The 15,965-nt window shown below is 39.1% G+C and overlaps 2 protein-coding genes across 10 annotated transcripts in view; one reads left to right on the top strand and one right to left on the bottom strand.

Annotated features, from left to right (window-relative positions):
* Window positions 1–15,965, bottom strand: part of wdfy4 (WDFY family member 4) — a 148,922-nt gene that overhangs the window by 38,923 nt on the left and 94,034 nt on the right. For all 9 annotated transcript variants that reach the window (XR_009064644.1, XM_057848417.1, XM_057848419.1 and 6 more), the window contains 2 exons: window positions 12,807–12,892; window positions 12,667–12,729 (listed from right to left, as the gene is read on the bottom strand). Coding sequence is in view for 8 of the 9 variants with exons in the window: in XM_057848417.1 (XP_057704400.1) it covers window positions 12,667–12,729; window positions 12,807–12,892 (149 nt within the window). In the remaining variant the exon portion in view is untranslated. The remainder of the gene's footprint in view (window positions 1–12,666; window positions 12,730–12,806; window positions 12,893–15,965) is intronic.
* On the top strand, window positions 2,050–15,456 carry lrrc18a (leucine rich repeat containing 18a). Its single transcript, XM_057848426.1, has 3 exons — window positions 2,050–2,293; window positions 8,958–9,041; window positions 11,804–15,456. The coding sequence occupies exon 3, from the start codon at window positions 11,808–11,810 to the stop codon at window positions 12,624–12,626; it is 819 nt and encodes a 272-aa protein (XP_057704409.1). The 5' UTR covers window positions 2,050–2,293; window positions 8,958–9,041; window positions 11,804–11,807; the 3' UTR covers window positions 12,627–15,456.

Genomic DNA, 15,965 nt, shown 5'->3' on the forward strand with positions numbered 1-15,965 from the left:
AAAATATTGTCACCCTAAAATATGCTAATATGTATTTTTCAGCCGCTAGCTCAGTGTCATATTCTCAGATAATTCTCATTTACTCTAAGGCAGGGGTGTCCAAACTTTTTGCAAAGGGGGCCAGATTTTGTGTGGTAAAAATGTGGGGGGCCAACCTTGGCTGACGTCCTTTACGTAGAACAATATATTTAAGCAAATTTTAGCAAGCCATTCTGTGTGTCATATTTGCTTTATTTTTTTTTTTAATTAATAATTTCAACAATATCGCAACTAGCCTTTGTGGTGTTCTCTTTCGACTCTCGGGTTCTTGTGAAATACTGCTGCTGTGAAATTAAACTAGCTTCAAGTTGCTTCAATTTCTCGCTGCATATATCTTACAGGTAATCTTGTTGTATATATCAGCGTGTCTTGTTTGGTAATATCGCCTCAAATTGAACTCTTTAAAAACAGCGACTGTCTCTTTGCGAATGAGGCAGACACAGTTGTTGCGTATTTTAGTGAAGATATAGTCCAATTTCCACCTATCCTTGAAGCGTCGGACATCACAGTCAACTTTTTTTGTTGTTGCTTTCACCATTTTAGAAAATTGGGAGTAAAGGTTCACACGGGGTAATGTTGCTTAGGGTACTACTGCCATTTAGTGGGTAAATGAGGAGCAGCATTTAGTGTGTAAGCTACTTCATATGCTGGTAGCAGTACTGCTGACCAATTTATTAAGTCTGTGCATGGGCCAGACGTTATTGATTTTATGACAGAGGCTGGGGGCCGGATGAAATTCGACCAAGGGCCGCATTTGGCCCCCGGGCCGGACTTTGGACATGTCTGCTCTAAGGTAATCAAATCTGGAAAAGTGACTAAATTTCAAATCACTTTTGTTCTCAAGTAATGCATTACCACTCATAACCTAAATTCTGAACAAAAAAAGATATTCTAAATGGAAATTTATATAGACTTGATTATTAGGTTGAAGTAATAATTTAATTCTCATTTACTCTAAGGTAATCAAATCTGGAAAAGTGACTAAATGTCAATTCACTTTTGTTCTCAAATAATGCATTACCACTCATAACCTAAATTCTGAACAAGAAAGATATTCTAAATGGAAATTTATATAGACTTGATTATTAGGTTGAAGTAATAATTTAAATCAGATTAACATTTTACAACCAATGAAATCTCATCAAAACGATTTGTCATTTGCGTCAGTTTTCGACCGTTACGACATAAAGTCGTTCAGTCATGCTCTTAATGTTGACGTTATGCCTCAAAGAGTGGCCGTCATCTCCTGTATGCTGTCAAACGGCGTTAATACAGACATCTTGCACGTCTGAGGATCTCTTGTCAATTCGTGTAAACCGGTGAAATATTACCTCGACAGAAATACAGGTATGATATAATGCTTTCGGTTTAGTAATGTGCATTTAAAAGAATTCTAGCAATAAATCTCCACTGATTTCTCAAATTTAGGTTGACCGACGGCGGCGTTTGTCACGTTCTGTTCGACGTCATCGCTTTCGGCAACGACATTCCAATGACGTCAGCCATAAGAATGTGGATTTCAATTACTTTGAGTGTCGGATATATGTATATGCGAACAGCTTCGTTGAAGTTTCAAACTTTACTATTCCATCGTCTGTAAATGTTACCAGAACATGTCGTAACATTTTTTTTTTAAATCCAAGTTTCTGCAATGAACTCCAGACGAAGGTTCGAGAAGAAACAAGAAGCCGATACCAGACTTGACAGATGGGTGGGCGGGTTGCGTGATTGACAGGCGTGAGAAACTCTTTTGCTTTCGAAAAACAACTGCAAACTGAATAGAACTGGTTTGAACGTGGCGGTGCAAGGCGCTACAATTTAATATATACGTGTAGTGACATTTATATTAAAGGATAAGTTACATTTAATTGCTTAGTGTTATATTAGGCATTCAGTTAAAGACCATATACATTTACGTGATCACTGACAATTTGGAATTGTTTCCATTACTTCCTCACTGATAGTTAATTTACGAGAGCGTGCATATCTATGCTAGATTTTAATGAACATTTCATAAAGTAATTTGCTTGCACAACACTATCCAAGTTGTTTAATTTAGATTAGGAGAGCATTCATTTGTGCCTGAAATCTGCTTGCCCCTCTGTGGGCCAGTAACATGACAATCTTGCTGGAAAGGACCCCGTGTTGCTAAGTAACGATGCCAAACAAGAGAAAACCTGCAGTTGCAGTGTGGTGGAAAGAAAACATTGCATACCCAAGCTTTCCTCTCAACTTTGTGGAGCAAAATCCCCAGGTATGACTTTATTACACCATCTACATGCTGACTAGTTTGTTGATATGCTCTAATATGGAGTAAGATAGCTGTCAAAAAGATTTGTACTGATTTATACACATTGGTGTTCATATATAAAAGATTCATACTTATATTTTCACATTTGTGTTCGTATTTAGTCATTTGTATCTGTAAGCACAAAATTGTGTTGTCAGATTTTTTTTTTTTGTGGGTGTGTGAATACAACTCTTTTCGACGACTACGAGTCTTGTCTGTGGACGAAATGAAGTTTATGGCTACAACTCAAAAGCGTTGAAATGATCAGTGTTGTTAATCTTACTTTAAATTACAATTCAAACACAAATTTAAATTACTTCTTCCCAAAAGTAATTGAGTTAGTAACTAAATTGCCTCATTGCAAACGTAATTAGTTACCCAGCAAAATAGCTGATTTTACTTTTCATGTTCTACACGTTATTATGTTATACATGCTATATAACATCTTTCACATAAAAGATGTTTACATTAGCCGACTGAATTGAATTGATTTTTTTTTTTTTTTTTAAAGCAGTTCACACGTTTTACAGTACGGTATGAAGGTCACACGTTTTACGGTATGGTATCAAAGAAATCTGAACCTTTTGGAATTTCTCACATTTCTGCATAAAATCATCAAATTTGATGGGATCTTTGTCAAAATCACACAGATGAAAAAAACAGGGTCTGGTTTAAATAAAACCACCCAAACATTTAGACGTTTTCGTATTTTAACGATGATAGCATGCAAACAATGACAGAAGGAGGAAAAATAAGTAAGTGAACCCTCTGCCTAAGGAGACTTTTAATGAAACCAACTTTTACCAAACAATTTAAGTCAGGTGTGTGCCCAATCACTGATGAGTGGTTTAAAGCTGCCCTGGCCACTATAAAACAAAAAACTGGGTAAGAATTGTCTTGATGAAAAGCATTGTCTGATGTGCATCATGGCTCGGTCAATGCAGTTGTCTGAAGACCGGCTATCAAGGATTGTTGATTTGTATAAAGCTGGGAAAGGATACAAAACCATCTCTAAAATTCTGGAAGTTCATCAATCGATGAAGTTGTCTACAAATGGAGAGAGTTTTGCACCGTTTCTTCTCTCCCAAGGAGTGGCCGTCCACCGAGAGTTCAGCGCAGAATACTCAGAGGGGTAAAAAAGAACTCTAGAGTGTCTGCTAAAGACTTACAGAAATCACTAGCACAGTGCAATATCTCTGTGCATATATTAACTATATGTAAAACTATGGCCAAGAATAGTGTTTATAAGAGGACTCCACGGAGGAAGCTATTGCTATCTAAAAAAAACATTGTTGCTCTTTTAATGTTCGCAAAAAGGCACTTGGACTCTCCACAGAAGTTTTGGCAGAATATTTTGTGGACAGATGAAACCAAAGTTAAATTGTTTGAGAGTAACACACAATGTCATGTGTGGAGGAAAAATGGAACAGCTCACCAACATCAATACCTCATCCCCACCGTGAAGCATAGCGGAGGGAGCATCATGATTTGGGGCTGTTTTGCTGCCTCAGGGCCTGGACAACTTGCAATCATTAATGGAAGAATGAATTCAAATTTTTATCAGGATGTTGTTCATCAGGATAACCTGAGGCTGTCTGTCAGACAGTTGAAGCTAAAAAGAGGATGGATGCTGCAACAAGACAATGATCCAAAACACAGAAGTAAATCAACTTCAGAATAGTTTCAGAAGAGCAAAATACACGCTCTGGAGTGGCCAAGTCAAAGTCCAGACTTGAACCCATTGAGATGCTGTGGCATGACCGAAAGACAGCGATTCATGCCAGACATCCCAGGAATCTGACTGAACTACAGCAGTTTTGTAGAGAAGAATGGGGCAAGATTAGTCCTGATCGATGTGCCTGACTGATCTGCAGCTACAAGAAGCATCTGGTTGAAGTTATTGCTGCCAAAGGGGGGGGGGGCACAAAATATTAAATGCGATGGTTCACTCACGTATTTTTCCCCCTTCTGTCATTTGCCACGTTTACATGGAGCCAAATATTCCAATTACAATCGGAATATTTGTTCAAACCGAATAAATGTGTTCCATATAAACACCTCATTCGGAATGAACAGGCCCAAACCGAATGGAATTTCATTCCGATTCACAGGGGTGGAATATTCCTTTTCCCAAACCGATTAGAAGTAAAATTATATCATGTAAACAGGGAAGCGGAATGGTGTCTGGTTGCGTTCTTTCTGCACATGCTCCGTACTGACGTGGTGACGTCACTTGGTGACGTAAGTAACGTCACTTGCAACATGGCTTCCAAGCACAGCGCACCTAATTGAAGTCCGGCGGAAAGATTGTATTTAATTCAAACTTTAAAAGAATTGAATATAATTGCTCGCTTAGACGGGCGTAAAACGAGGAACAGTGAACTATTTAAAAAAGTTCACGAGAGGTTACACGAAGCCGGAATAGACTGGAGCGTTGACCAGATTAGAAATCGGTGGAAAACGCTGACAACCGGCTACTACAAGGCAAAAGAGCAAAACAGCAGAAGCGGCTACGACCCCACAAACACAACAAGTAGGTTAAAGTTAAAACAGCAGCACTCTGACGATCGATCTCCATGTTTTGCAACGTGACGCTTTGTTTTGATTAATCTGCGCATGTCAGACGGCAGTTGTCAAACGTCCTTTCGGAATAAAGGCAGACACATGTAAACGCTGGATCGGAATAGATGAAGTGACATGTAAACAGCTGATCTGAAATTTCCATTCGGAATGATTTGAATCGGTATGAATAAAAGTCATCATGTAAACGTGGCTATTGTTCGCATACTATCCTCATTAAAATATTTTTTAAAACCTATAAATGTGTGGGTGGTTTTAGTTGAAGCACTGTTTTTTCATCTGTGTGATTTTGACAAAGATCAGATTACATTTGATGGTGATTTTATGTAGAAACATGACAAATTCCAAAAGTTTCAGATACTTTTTCATACCACTGTACTTTTTTTTTTTTTTTTTTTTTTTTTTTTTTTTTTCACCAGTATTAGAGAGTAACGGTATACAAACTTTAACGATCAAATGCTGTGAGAAAAAAAAGCCTTTTTTGTTTTTCCTGTCTTCCTGAACCTCGTACTAAACCGTGAATTTTGTGTATCGTCACACCCATTATGTATATATTTTTCAATATGCAGGTGAGGCTCTGAATCTCCTGCCTTCTATCTTTGCTCTAGTGGTTTTGATTCAAGGTTCATGGATATGTCATTCAAAAAAAGTTTAGGTCAAGTGACTATTTTTGGTAATAAACAAAAAATACAAATTAGTATTATGTTGTAGCATGTATAAGGACAAGGCCAACTTGGTGATGATAATGCACACTCAGCAGGAAAATAGTACATTATTTTCAATTAATTTTACCCACCTGGACGCCACAAACTGTATGTAAAAAAAAAAAAAAAAAAAGGTCACCCGAGAGTTTAAGATGACGCTCGCTATGCTAAATGTTAATGCTAACAAGAACATGAATGCTATGCTAACACTCAGAGCCACCTAGCCAATTACTATCGCGCCTTCCCTCCTCCTCCCACCTGCCTTGCTATCTGCCAGGAAGCTGTGAAAAAATCAGACTCTCGTTTCATTCAACCAAATTGTAGTAACGTGCCCCTTCATATCCACAGTAGCGGTAACGGTGCTGCAATGATGGCAAAAGTAATTAATTAAATTACTCACTACTGGAAAAAAACACCGTTAGAAGCACCGTTATTAACAACATTGGAAATGGCTTCACGTAAGTCTCAGAGAAAACTAATCTATCCTCGAATCCACTAATAGTGCATGCGCAAAAACACGCAAAAAATGGCTGACTGCAGTGTTGCGCGCGGAGCGAACCTGTCAGGTGAAAGTGATAAATCATGGGTAAAGTCAATAACGTGTTTGTCCAATATTTTTTTTTCTTGTAATTGTACTTTATTAAAATATGTACAGTTCGTGGACTTAACAGTTACTCCTGTAACTCGCAACTGCGCTGTTAGAGGATTCGAGGATAGATTAGTTCTCACCGAAGCCTTTGTGACGTCATTTCAACGCTTTTCAGTCATAGGTAAATTTGAATTCATCCACCGACAAGATTCGTAGTTGTCGAAAAGAAAGTTGTACAGGGTCGTTGCACAATATTAAAAGTCAAATTTAAGTCTTTCTAAGACATTTGAAAGACGTCAAAAATATAATTTAAGACTAAAACATGTTGCAATGATTTCTGATGAAGATAAAAACTCACACTGGTGTTTTTCCTGACCCCCATTGTCCCTCACGAAAGTCTTTTTGCAGACTACACTAAGGATGGGAACCTTTGGATACATCACGATACAATTTGTCATACAAGACTTACGATAACCATGAAGTGACAACAATTATCGATCATTCTAGGATATTCTACAGAACTAATAAACAGAAAAACAAGCTATTTTCATCATTCTGCTGTGAATTGGAATGGGTTTATTACTAGTAGACGTCCAATCCGATAGAAGTAGGAGGGTGGCAGTCAATGCCAGGCAATGAGCTGATTTTAAGGCATTTGACATAATTTCCTAATTATTTTTGTTCAATTCCTTTTCCTGTTGAGGCATTTACGGGTCACTTCCTGTTTATTTTGGGGACATTTACAGGGATCCTCCTGTTGGATTTTGGGTTCCTGAAAAGGAAGTGACTCAAGAATGTCCCCAAATGAATAGGAAGTGACTCAAAATCAACTGGAATTATCCTATAAATGCCTAAAAATAAAGATTTTGGTAGCAAACCTGGCATCTTTTGGAAATTTAATACCTACTGGAATTTTCTTTTAAATTTAAGACAATTCAAGACTTTGATTAACACACAGACAAAATAATCCCATGTCAAAATTTTATGGTCCGATGTCAAAATTTTGTGGTTACATATACAAATCCCTATATACGAACACAAATGTGTAAATATGGGTCTTCTTCAATGAAACTTTTATATACGAAGACGAATGTGTAAATACGAGTATAAATCTTTTTGACAGCTACAGTGGTATGAAAAAGTATCAGAACCTTTTGGAATTTTTCACATTTCTGCATAAATTCACCATCAAATGTGATCTGATCTTTGTCAAAATCACACAGATGAAAAAACTGTCTGCTTTAACTAAAACCAGTCAAACATTTAGAGGTTTTCATACTTAAATGAGGATAATATGCAAGCAATGACGGAAGGGGGGGGGGGGGGGGGGGATCAATAAGTGAACCATAACATTTAATATTTTGTGCCCGCCCTACCCCTCCTTTGGCAGGAATAATTTAAACCAGACGCTTCCTGTAGCTGCAGAACATTCAGGCACATCAATCAGGACTAATCTTAACCCGTTCTTCTCTACAAATCTGCTGTAGTTCAGTCAGATTCCTGGGATGTCTGGCATGAATCGCTGTCTTTAGGTCATGCCACAGCATCTCAATGGGTTCAAGTCTGGACTTTGACTTGGCCACTCCAGAGCGTGTATTTTGCTCTTCTGAAACCATTCTGAAGTTGATTTACTTCTGTGTTTTGGATCATTGTCTTGTTGCAGCATCCATCCTCTTTTTAGCTTCAACTGTCTGATAAACGGCCACAGGTTTTCCTTCAAAACATCCTGATAAACTTTTCAATTCATTCTTCGATGAATGATCACAAGTTGTCCAGGACCTGAGGTAGCAAAACAGCCCCAAATCATGGTGCTCCCTCCACCATGCTTCACGGTGGGGATGGGGTGTTGATGTTGGTGAGCTGTTCCATTTTTCCTCCACACATGACATTGTGTGTTACTCTCAAACAATTCAACTTTGGTTTCATCAGTCCACAAAATATTCTGCCAAAACTTCTGTGGAGAGTCCAAGTGCCTTTTTGTGAACATTAAACGAGCAATGTTTTTTAGACAGCAGTGGCTTCCTCTGTGGAGTCCTCCCATGAACACCCTTCTTGGCCATAGTTTTACATGCAGTTGATGTGTGCACAGAGATATTGCACTTTGCTAGTGATTTCTGTAAGTCTTTAGCAGACACACTAGGGTTCTTTTTTTTACCTCTCTGAGTATTCTCTTTACGTGATCTTTGGTGGATGGCCACGCCTTGAGAGAGAAGCAACAGTGCCAAACTCTTTCCATTTGTAGACAACTTCTCTGACTGTCAATTGATGAACATCCAGACTTTTAGAGATGGTTTTGTATCCCTTCCCAGCTTTATACAAATCAACAATCCTTGATCGCAGGTCTTCAGACAGCTGTTTTGACCGAGCCATAATGCCAGGTATGTGTTTTATAGTGGGCAAGGCAGCTTTAAACCACTCATCAGTGTTTAGGGACACACCTGACTTAAATTGTTTGGTAAAAGTTGGTTTCAATTTTGCTTTAAGTGTCTTTCAGCAGGGGGTTCACTCACTTATTTTTCCCCCTTCCGTCATTGTTTGCATGCTATCCTCATTAAAATATGAAAACCTATCAATGTTTGGGTGGTTTTAGTTAAAGCAGACATTGTTTTTACATCTGTGTGATTTTGACAAAGATCAGATCACATTTGATGGTGATTTTATGCAGAAATGTAAGAAATTCCTAAAGGTTCAGATACTTTTTCACACCACTGTATCTTACTTCATACTCTAACATGTGTTTTGTTTTTGGGCACAGAGGCTGATGCAGTTGGTGAGTTTTTAATACTGGAAAACAGTCACCATTTTGTTAATTCAGCATTGGAAATACAAGTAGCACAAGGTAAGTAAATTGATCCAATTATGTTGATTGAGAGCATAGGTATATTCTTGAGTCCTCACCTCATCCAATAACCCCTGAACAAATTATTTTGTAAATCCACACTAAATCAATCATTGACTTTGGCCCAGTATGTGCTATCTAATTGCAGGCAATAATTTCATGCAATAGTTTTCTATAGGAGGTTATAATAGAACAAGCACCAGTGGATAGCCCCTCTCATCCTGAGGATGATGAATGAGGCGAGAGAGGGCCTTGGGGTGTAACACAGACACAAACACCTTGCTTTTTTAGAAGGAGGGGTCTTCACCACACACCAAACACCCCATAACTATCATTTATCAAAGTCCTGATTTGACTCTTCACTCATGTACATCCACTTCTGTACAATGAAGTCATGTATGCCATTACACTTGAATGCCCTAAGCACCCCAAATAAACACTTTTTTTCCTGGCCAAACAACACACTAGGTGATGGAGTATCAGCGCTCATTTGTTTTTGCAGCATTACCCAGTGTCGCCTCTCTGCTATTGTTCCCTAGCATTAGCCTTAATTAGAGAGTCGTGCTCTTAAATACCCCCATGGGCAACACTGGGTGAGCACACACGAGTTCAAACGTAACACGTGCGCACACATCCGAACAAACACACGCTCTTAATTCCTCAGAGAAAATGCTTTTCCCATTGCCCCTGGCTGTACATGGATCTTTTTTTGTGAAAATAAATCGCAGTGGCCTTGCACAAACTTACAAATAAATGCACACTGCAAATCTATTTACCGTTATCACTAAACCAAGCAAAAAGTATGGAATCCCCAGTCTCGGATGAGCACTCACTCAACAACAACTCAACAAATTCAGATAAAAAGCTTGAACAAATAATTGAATTAGTTCAAAAGTGCAACTCTTTAGCATTCAGAAACACTAAAAGAAATGAATAAAAAACATTGTGGCGGTCAGTAAATGTTACTTTTATAGAGCAAGTGCAGGGAAATATATATGGAATCACTCCATTCTGAGGAAAAAATATGGAATTATGGCAAAGAAATAACAATCAAAACACATCTCTAGTATTTAGTAGCACCACCTCTGGCTTTTATGACAGCTTGCAGTCTTTGGGGCATGGACTTGATGAGTATTCTTGAGCAATTTGGTGCCAACTCTCTTTTATTGCAGTTGCCAGATCATCCTTGCAGGTCGGATTCCTGCTGTGGACCAATTTCCACCACAGGTTTTCAATAGGGTGGAGATCTGGGCTATTTGCAGGCCATGACATTGACTGGATGAGTCTTTCTCCAAGGAATGCTTTAACAGTTTTAGCTCTGTGGCATGATGCATTGTCATCTTGGAAAATGACAAACATTTTCAATTGAAGAAATAAGAAAGCTGTCTAAAAGTCCAATGTAAACTTGTGCGTTTATTGAAGATTTAACCACAGCCATCTCCCCTTTGCCTGACATGCAGCCCCATATCATCAAGGACTTAGGGAATTTTGATGTTTTCTTCAGGCAGTCATCTTTGTAAATCTCACTGGAACAGCACCAAACAAAAGTTCCAGCATCATCACCTTGTCCATTGCAGATTCTTGGCTCTTGACACCTTGCCCAATGCAGATTCTTGACTCTTGAAAAGACGATGATGCTGGAACTCTGGAAATTTTAGACAGCTTCCTTATCCCTTCAATTGAAAATGTTTGTCATTTTCCAAGATGTCAATGCATCATGCCACAGAGTTAAAACTGTTAAAGCATCTCTTGGAAAATGGCAAACATATTTTCAATTGAAGGGATAAAAAAGCTGTCTAAAATTTCAATGTAAACTTGTGCATTTATTGAAGATTTAACCACAGCCATCTCCCCTTTGCCTGACACGTAGCCCCATATCAAGGACTGAGGGAATTTTGATGTTTTCTTCAGGCAGTCATCTTTGTAAATCTCACTGGAACAGCACCAAACAAAAGTTCCAGCATCATCACCTTGTCCAATGCAGATTCTTGACTCTTGACACCTTGTCCAATGCAGATTCTTGACTTTTGACAAGGTGATAATGCTGGAACTCTGGAAATTTTAGACAACTTCCTTATCCCTTCAATTGAAAATATGTTTGTCATTTTCCAAGATGATAATGCATCATGCTACAGAGCGAAAACTGTTAAAGCATTCCTCGGAGAAAGACTCATCCAGTCAATGTCATGGCCAGCAAATAGCCCATATCTCAACGCTTTTGAAAACCTGTGGTGGAAATTGAAAAAAAAAAATGGTGCACAGCAAGGGTACAACCTGCAAGGATGATCTGGCAACTGCAATAAAAGAGAGTTGGCACCAAATTGATCAAGAATACTCATCAAGTCCATGCCTCAAAGACTGCAAGCTGTCATAAAAGCCAGAGGTGGTGCTACTAAATACTACAGATGTGTTTTGATTGTTATTTCTTTGTTTGTTTTTAATGAATCCATTTTTTTTTTCCTCAGAATGGAGTGATTCCGTATATATTTCCCTGCACTTGCTCTATAAAAGTAACATTTACTGACCACCACAATGTTTTTTATTCATTTCTGTCAGTGTTTCTGAATGCTAAAGAGTTGCTCTTTTGAAGTAATTCATTATTTGTTCAAGCTTTTTATCCGAGTTTGTTCTATATGATAAAATGTCTGAGTGAGTGCTCGTCCGAGAATGGTGATTCCATACTTTTTGCAAGGGGTTGTACAAATGGATATACGAGCCAGAAAAAGGTGAGAAAAATGATGTGATTATTCCTTGTGTCACAGCACAATGACCAAAAAGAAAGGCAATCCAGGGACAAAGGTGACGCTCCAGGATGCCAAGAAGGCCATACGGATGAAACCCGACGGCTGGCGCCGACTCACGCTTAGCAACATGGGCATTACCATTTTCCCCCAGTGTATCTTCAAACTGACTAATATGGATGAGTTGGATCTCAGCCGCAACCAGATACAAAAAATCCCGGACAACATTGGAAAGTTGTCGTCGCTCAGGTGGCTGGACCTCCACAGCAACAACCTGGAATCGGTGCCCGAGTCCATCGGTAAACTAGTGGGCCTGACACATCTCAACCTCTGTAACAATCGTCTCACCTCGTCAGGCTTGCCCTCTACGCTTGCTTCACTTACCAACCTGACGAGTCTAAATCTCGGGTTGAACAAACTGGAATCTCTGCTTCCCACAATGGTTCCTAGGGATAACCTCAAAGAGTTAGGCTTGTTTGACAACCTCTTTACTAGCCTTCCAGACTTTGTGATATCTCTCTGCGATCTGACAAGGGTAAACGTCAAACGAAACCCATTAAAACTCCTAAAGACGTCAGACGAGGAAGATGGTGTGTTCCTCGTCCACAAGAAAAGGTTATGTTGTAGGTGCCGTAAAATAGGTAAAGACCCGGCAGGAAGGCATGCGAGAGGAGACTGTGTGACAGAGAAGTTTGAGGAAGAAAGGTCTTATTCAGGACTGATAACCCCGAACTCGGTGGCTGCTCTCAATCAGGATGTTTGGAGAGTTAAGAAGATAGAACACTATCAGTCGTTTGAAGGCGGTATGATACGTTTTGATGTATCCCACATGGAACAAGACTGAAAAAATTTGCCGTGTCAATGAATTGCTATTTATTGACTACCTGGCATTGGCGATGATGTCAGAAACACCTCTGCCTTTTAATGACACCACCACCTTGCACAACCTGCAAGTCAAATTTCAGCTCAAGTTAAACACCATTGTCAATATTTTTACATCCATCCATTATATGAGTCTTTTTACCTTTTATATGCAGAGACATGATCCTTATTTGTGAAAACCAAGAAGACTGAGTGGCCATTTTTCATCAAGATCTCAATGGCATTGTCCTAAGAAAGAGAACAGTGTTATAGCTTACTGTAGCATCATCAGGTTTGAATTTTAAAGCAGTGTTGTTTTCGTCAACAATGACGATAACGAAAAGCCAACGAACAATTTTTTCATGACGATGACGAGCTAAAAACGCAGCATAGGAGACCAGAACCTAACGAGACGAATGCCAGTTTCAGGACAAAAATGCGACAATCGTTTCTGTCATGTTCATAATGTGTGACATTTTCATGTTGTACGCGGAGTACGTCAGCTTGCATCTTAGCTGTGTTTGGGTTGTGCCACTCATGTGAGATGTGCTGCTTCTCTCATGCTCCTCACCGGAGTTTATGATACGTCTAGAGCAGTGGTTCTTAACCTGGGTTCAATTGAACCCCAGGGGTTCAGTGGGTCAGTCTAAGGGGCAGGGCCGTGCAGAGACTGATGGAGGGGCAGGTGCTCATAGATATAAAGGGGCACATGAACAAAAATTAAATACACCTTACCCCATAACTTCCAGTTTAACCAGCTTTACAGTATAATTGGCTGTGACTGTGACAGACTTTAATTGGAAGGGAGGAACAGTGAATAGAAATCAACACTGTCATCAACACTCAGTCAGTCTTTGCCTCTTTTCTTCCTTCAACCTCTATATCAAAACTTCCTTACTCAATTTGTTGTTCATCTGAAAACAAACCAAATTAGATGTTCACTGAGCCACCAGCAGCACAGTTTTTTCAAAACTATTATTTCATTGTTAGAGAACTTTAAAGACGTGTGCCTTTCTAAATAATGTTGAGAAGAGAACAGACACATATGGTTGCCTATAGAAAATAGAGACACACGTATTGAAATCGCCTTGGGGCGGGGTGTAATTCATTACTAAAGTAGAAAACTAAATAAGAAAAAATTGCTATTTTTTTTTAATCTCCACAATAAACCTGGTGGAAGAATTTTCACTACAGTATTTGCTGGAACAGGGTTTAATAGGGTATTATCATTTGTTTTCAACCACCAAATTTCCTCAGACTCCTCAACACACACCCAGGTCACAGAGGAACAGCATGCGGGGTTATGCGCCGGCTTAGCGGCACACAGACGGCTTTTTTTCAAAAATTTTTTTAAAGTGTTTTCGGTGTCAAGTAAAGTACTCTGTGGCGTGCCTGCACAGCACACACATATGCAAAAAAAAAAAAGAAAAGGAAAAAAAGCCCAGCCAGAAGGGGCACTTTGGGCATGTAGGGGCAAAGGGGCAGGTGCTCAAGCACCCCCCCTGCACGTGCCTGCCAAGGGGTTCGGTAAAAGTTAAGACAAACAGGGCCTTATTATTGGATGCTGACTAACTCTGGTGTTTTAGACCAGGTTTGAGACTGGCTAGTCCTCAATTTACTTGCCTGGCACAGCCAGACTATTCTCCCTGTGTTTTTCAAACACTGAGAGTATATTCTGGGACCCAGCCCATTAACGGCCTCTCCAGCAAGTACAAAATCAATCGACAAATCAGATTCATTTGCGTGACGTGTTCTTAACGACCAACGTCACTTCTGCATCAGAAGTCGTCTCCACAACAACACAGATGGCGACCAGGAGAGCCGAGAATATGTTCCAATCCACGGTAAAATCAGTTTTAAATTACCAAAAACACATCGACACAAGTCATTGACAACAGTCTGTCTCGCCGAAGCAACAACAGCGTCAATGAGCAATCAATAGTTCTACGGCGTTGCTCTGTCATTAACCGCCAAGCCAAACTCGTGGGGTTTGGTACATTTAGCAAAGTTGAGAACCACTGATCTACAGCTTTAGCAAGGTTAAGAACCACTGGTCTAGAGCTAAGCTGCGCGCCATCTTGCTTGTTTGAAAACACGGTCAGATTTGTTTTCATTATCTTGGCAAGAGAGAATATGCAGTGCTGCTTTAGTTTTTAAAAGTCTGTGCTGAGATGATCAGACACTAAATGTGACATCTAGTGTTAGCGTAGAATTCACATTAGCATTAGCTTCAGAATGGCGAGCATCCTCTTAAAACACTGGCCAGTCTAGCACAGAGCCAGTTGGGGAAATGGCATTTAGCTAATAGCCCACATCAGCAGTTTTGTTTGGTAAAAGAGCAATTACTAGGAAATACTGATTCTTTGCAACTTCTGGCTAGACTCTAAGAATAGCAAAATCTTTTTAAAAAATTCCCAGTGTTAAACGCTCAGATATTTTTTTACATACAGTTCGTGGCTTTCAGGTGGGTTTAATTGAAAATAATGTATTGCTTTTCCTGCGTAGTGTGTAATGTACTGTATTATCATCACCAAGTTGGCGTTGTCCTAAGAGACGCTACAATATATGCTCGTCTGTCTCTGTTCATTTGAAATTGTTTAAAACCTTTTTTAAGTTTTGGACAAAAAAACTTTTGAATTTTACAGACAAAAACGATGAGTAAATGTCGACTAAAACTAGACGAAGATCACATTTCGAAACGACTAAATTATGACTGAGACTAATAAGTATTTTTGTCCAAAAGACTAAGACTTAACAAAAATGAAAAGGGCTGTTAAAAACAACACTGTTTTAAAGGCATTTGATTTCTAGAATTACAGCAGCATATAAGGTATACTTATGGATGTTTTGCAATGTACATGATTTATCTAGCCTATACATTTGAAGTTATGCTTACACAACTCTAAAGTTACGCTTATTTCTCAGCTGACCTACCCAACCCCCCCCCACCACCACCAGGAAACACAAAACCACCATCAAGAGAATGTAAATTAGAACTATAGATCTAAATCAAATTCTCTTTCTCAATTGTATGTTACAACTACCAAGGCAAGGCCCACCAGAGCCGTTCATCATTTTATGCGGTCTGTGATAATTGCCAGAATTGTTCTTTGAATGACAGCCAACATTGGAACAATTAGAGGTTATACATGAGATTAACGTGTGATTTAGCCACATGCCATTGTTGCTCATGTGTGTGTACCAAACTTCCTAAAATGCCAAACTATTGCTATTGATATTTCATGAAATGTCATTAAATCTGTCAGTGTAAACATAAAAAATGTGTAAAATTTTGTCCCTTTTTGTCGTGAATGGGTACATA

This window comes from Corythoichthys intestinalis, chromosome 10 (assembly GCF_030265065.1).
Source record: "Corythoichthys intestinalis isolate RoL2023-P3 chromosome 10, ASM3026506v1, whole genome shotgun sequence".
Taxonomy (NCBI): Eukaryota; Metazoa; Chordata; class Actinopteri; order Syngnathiformes; family Syngnathidae; genus Corythoichthys; species Corythoichthys intestinalis.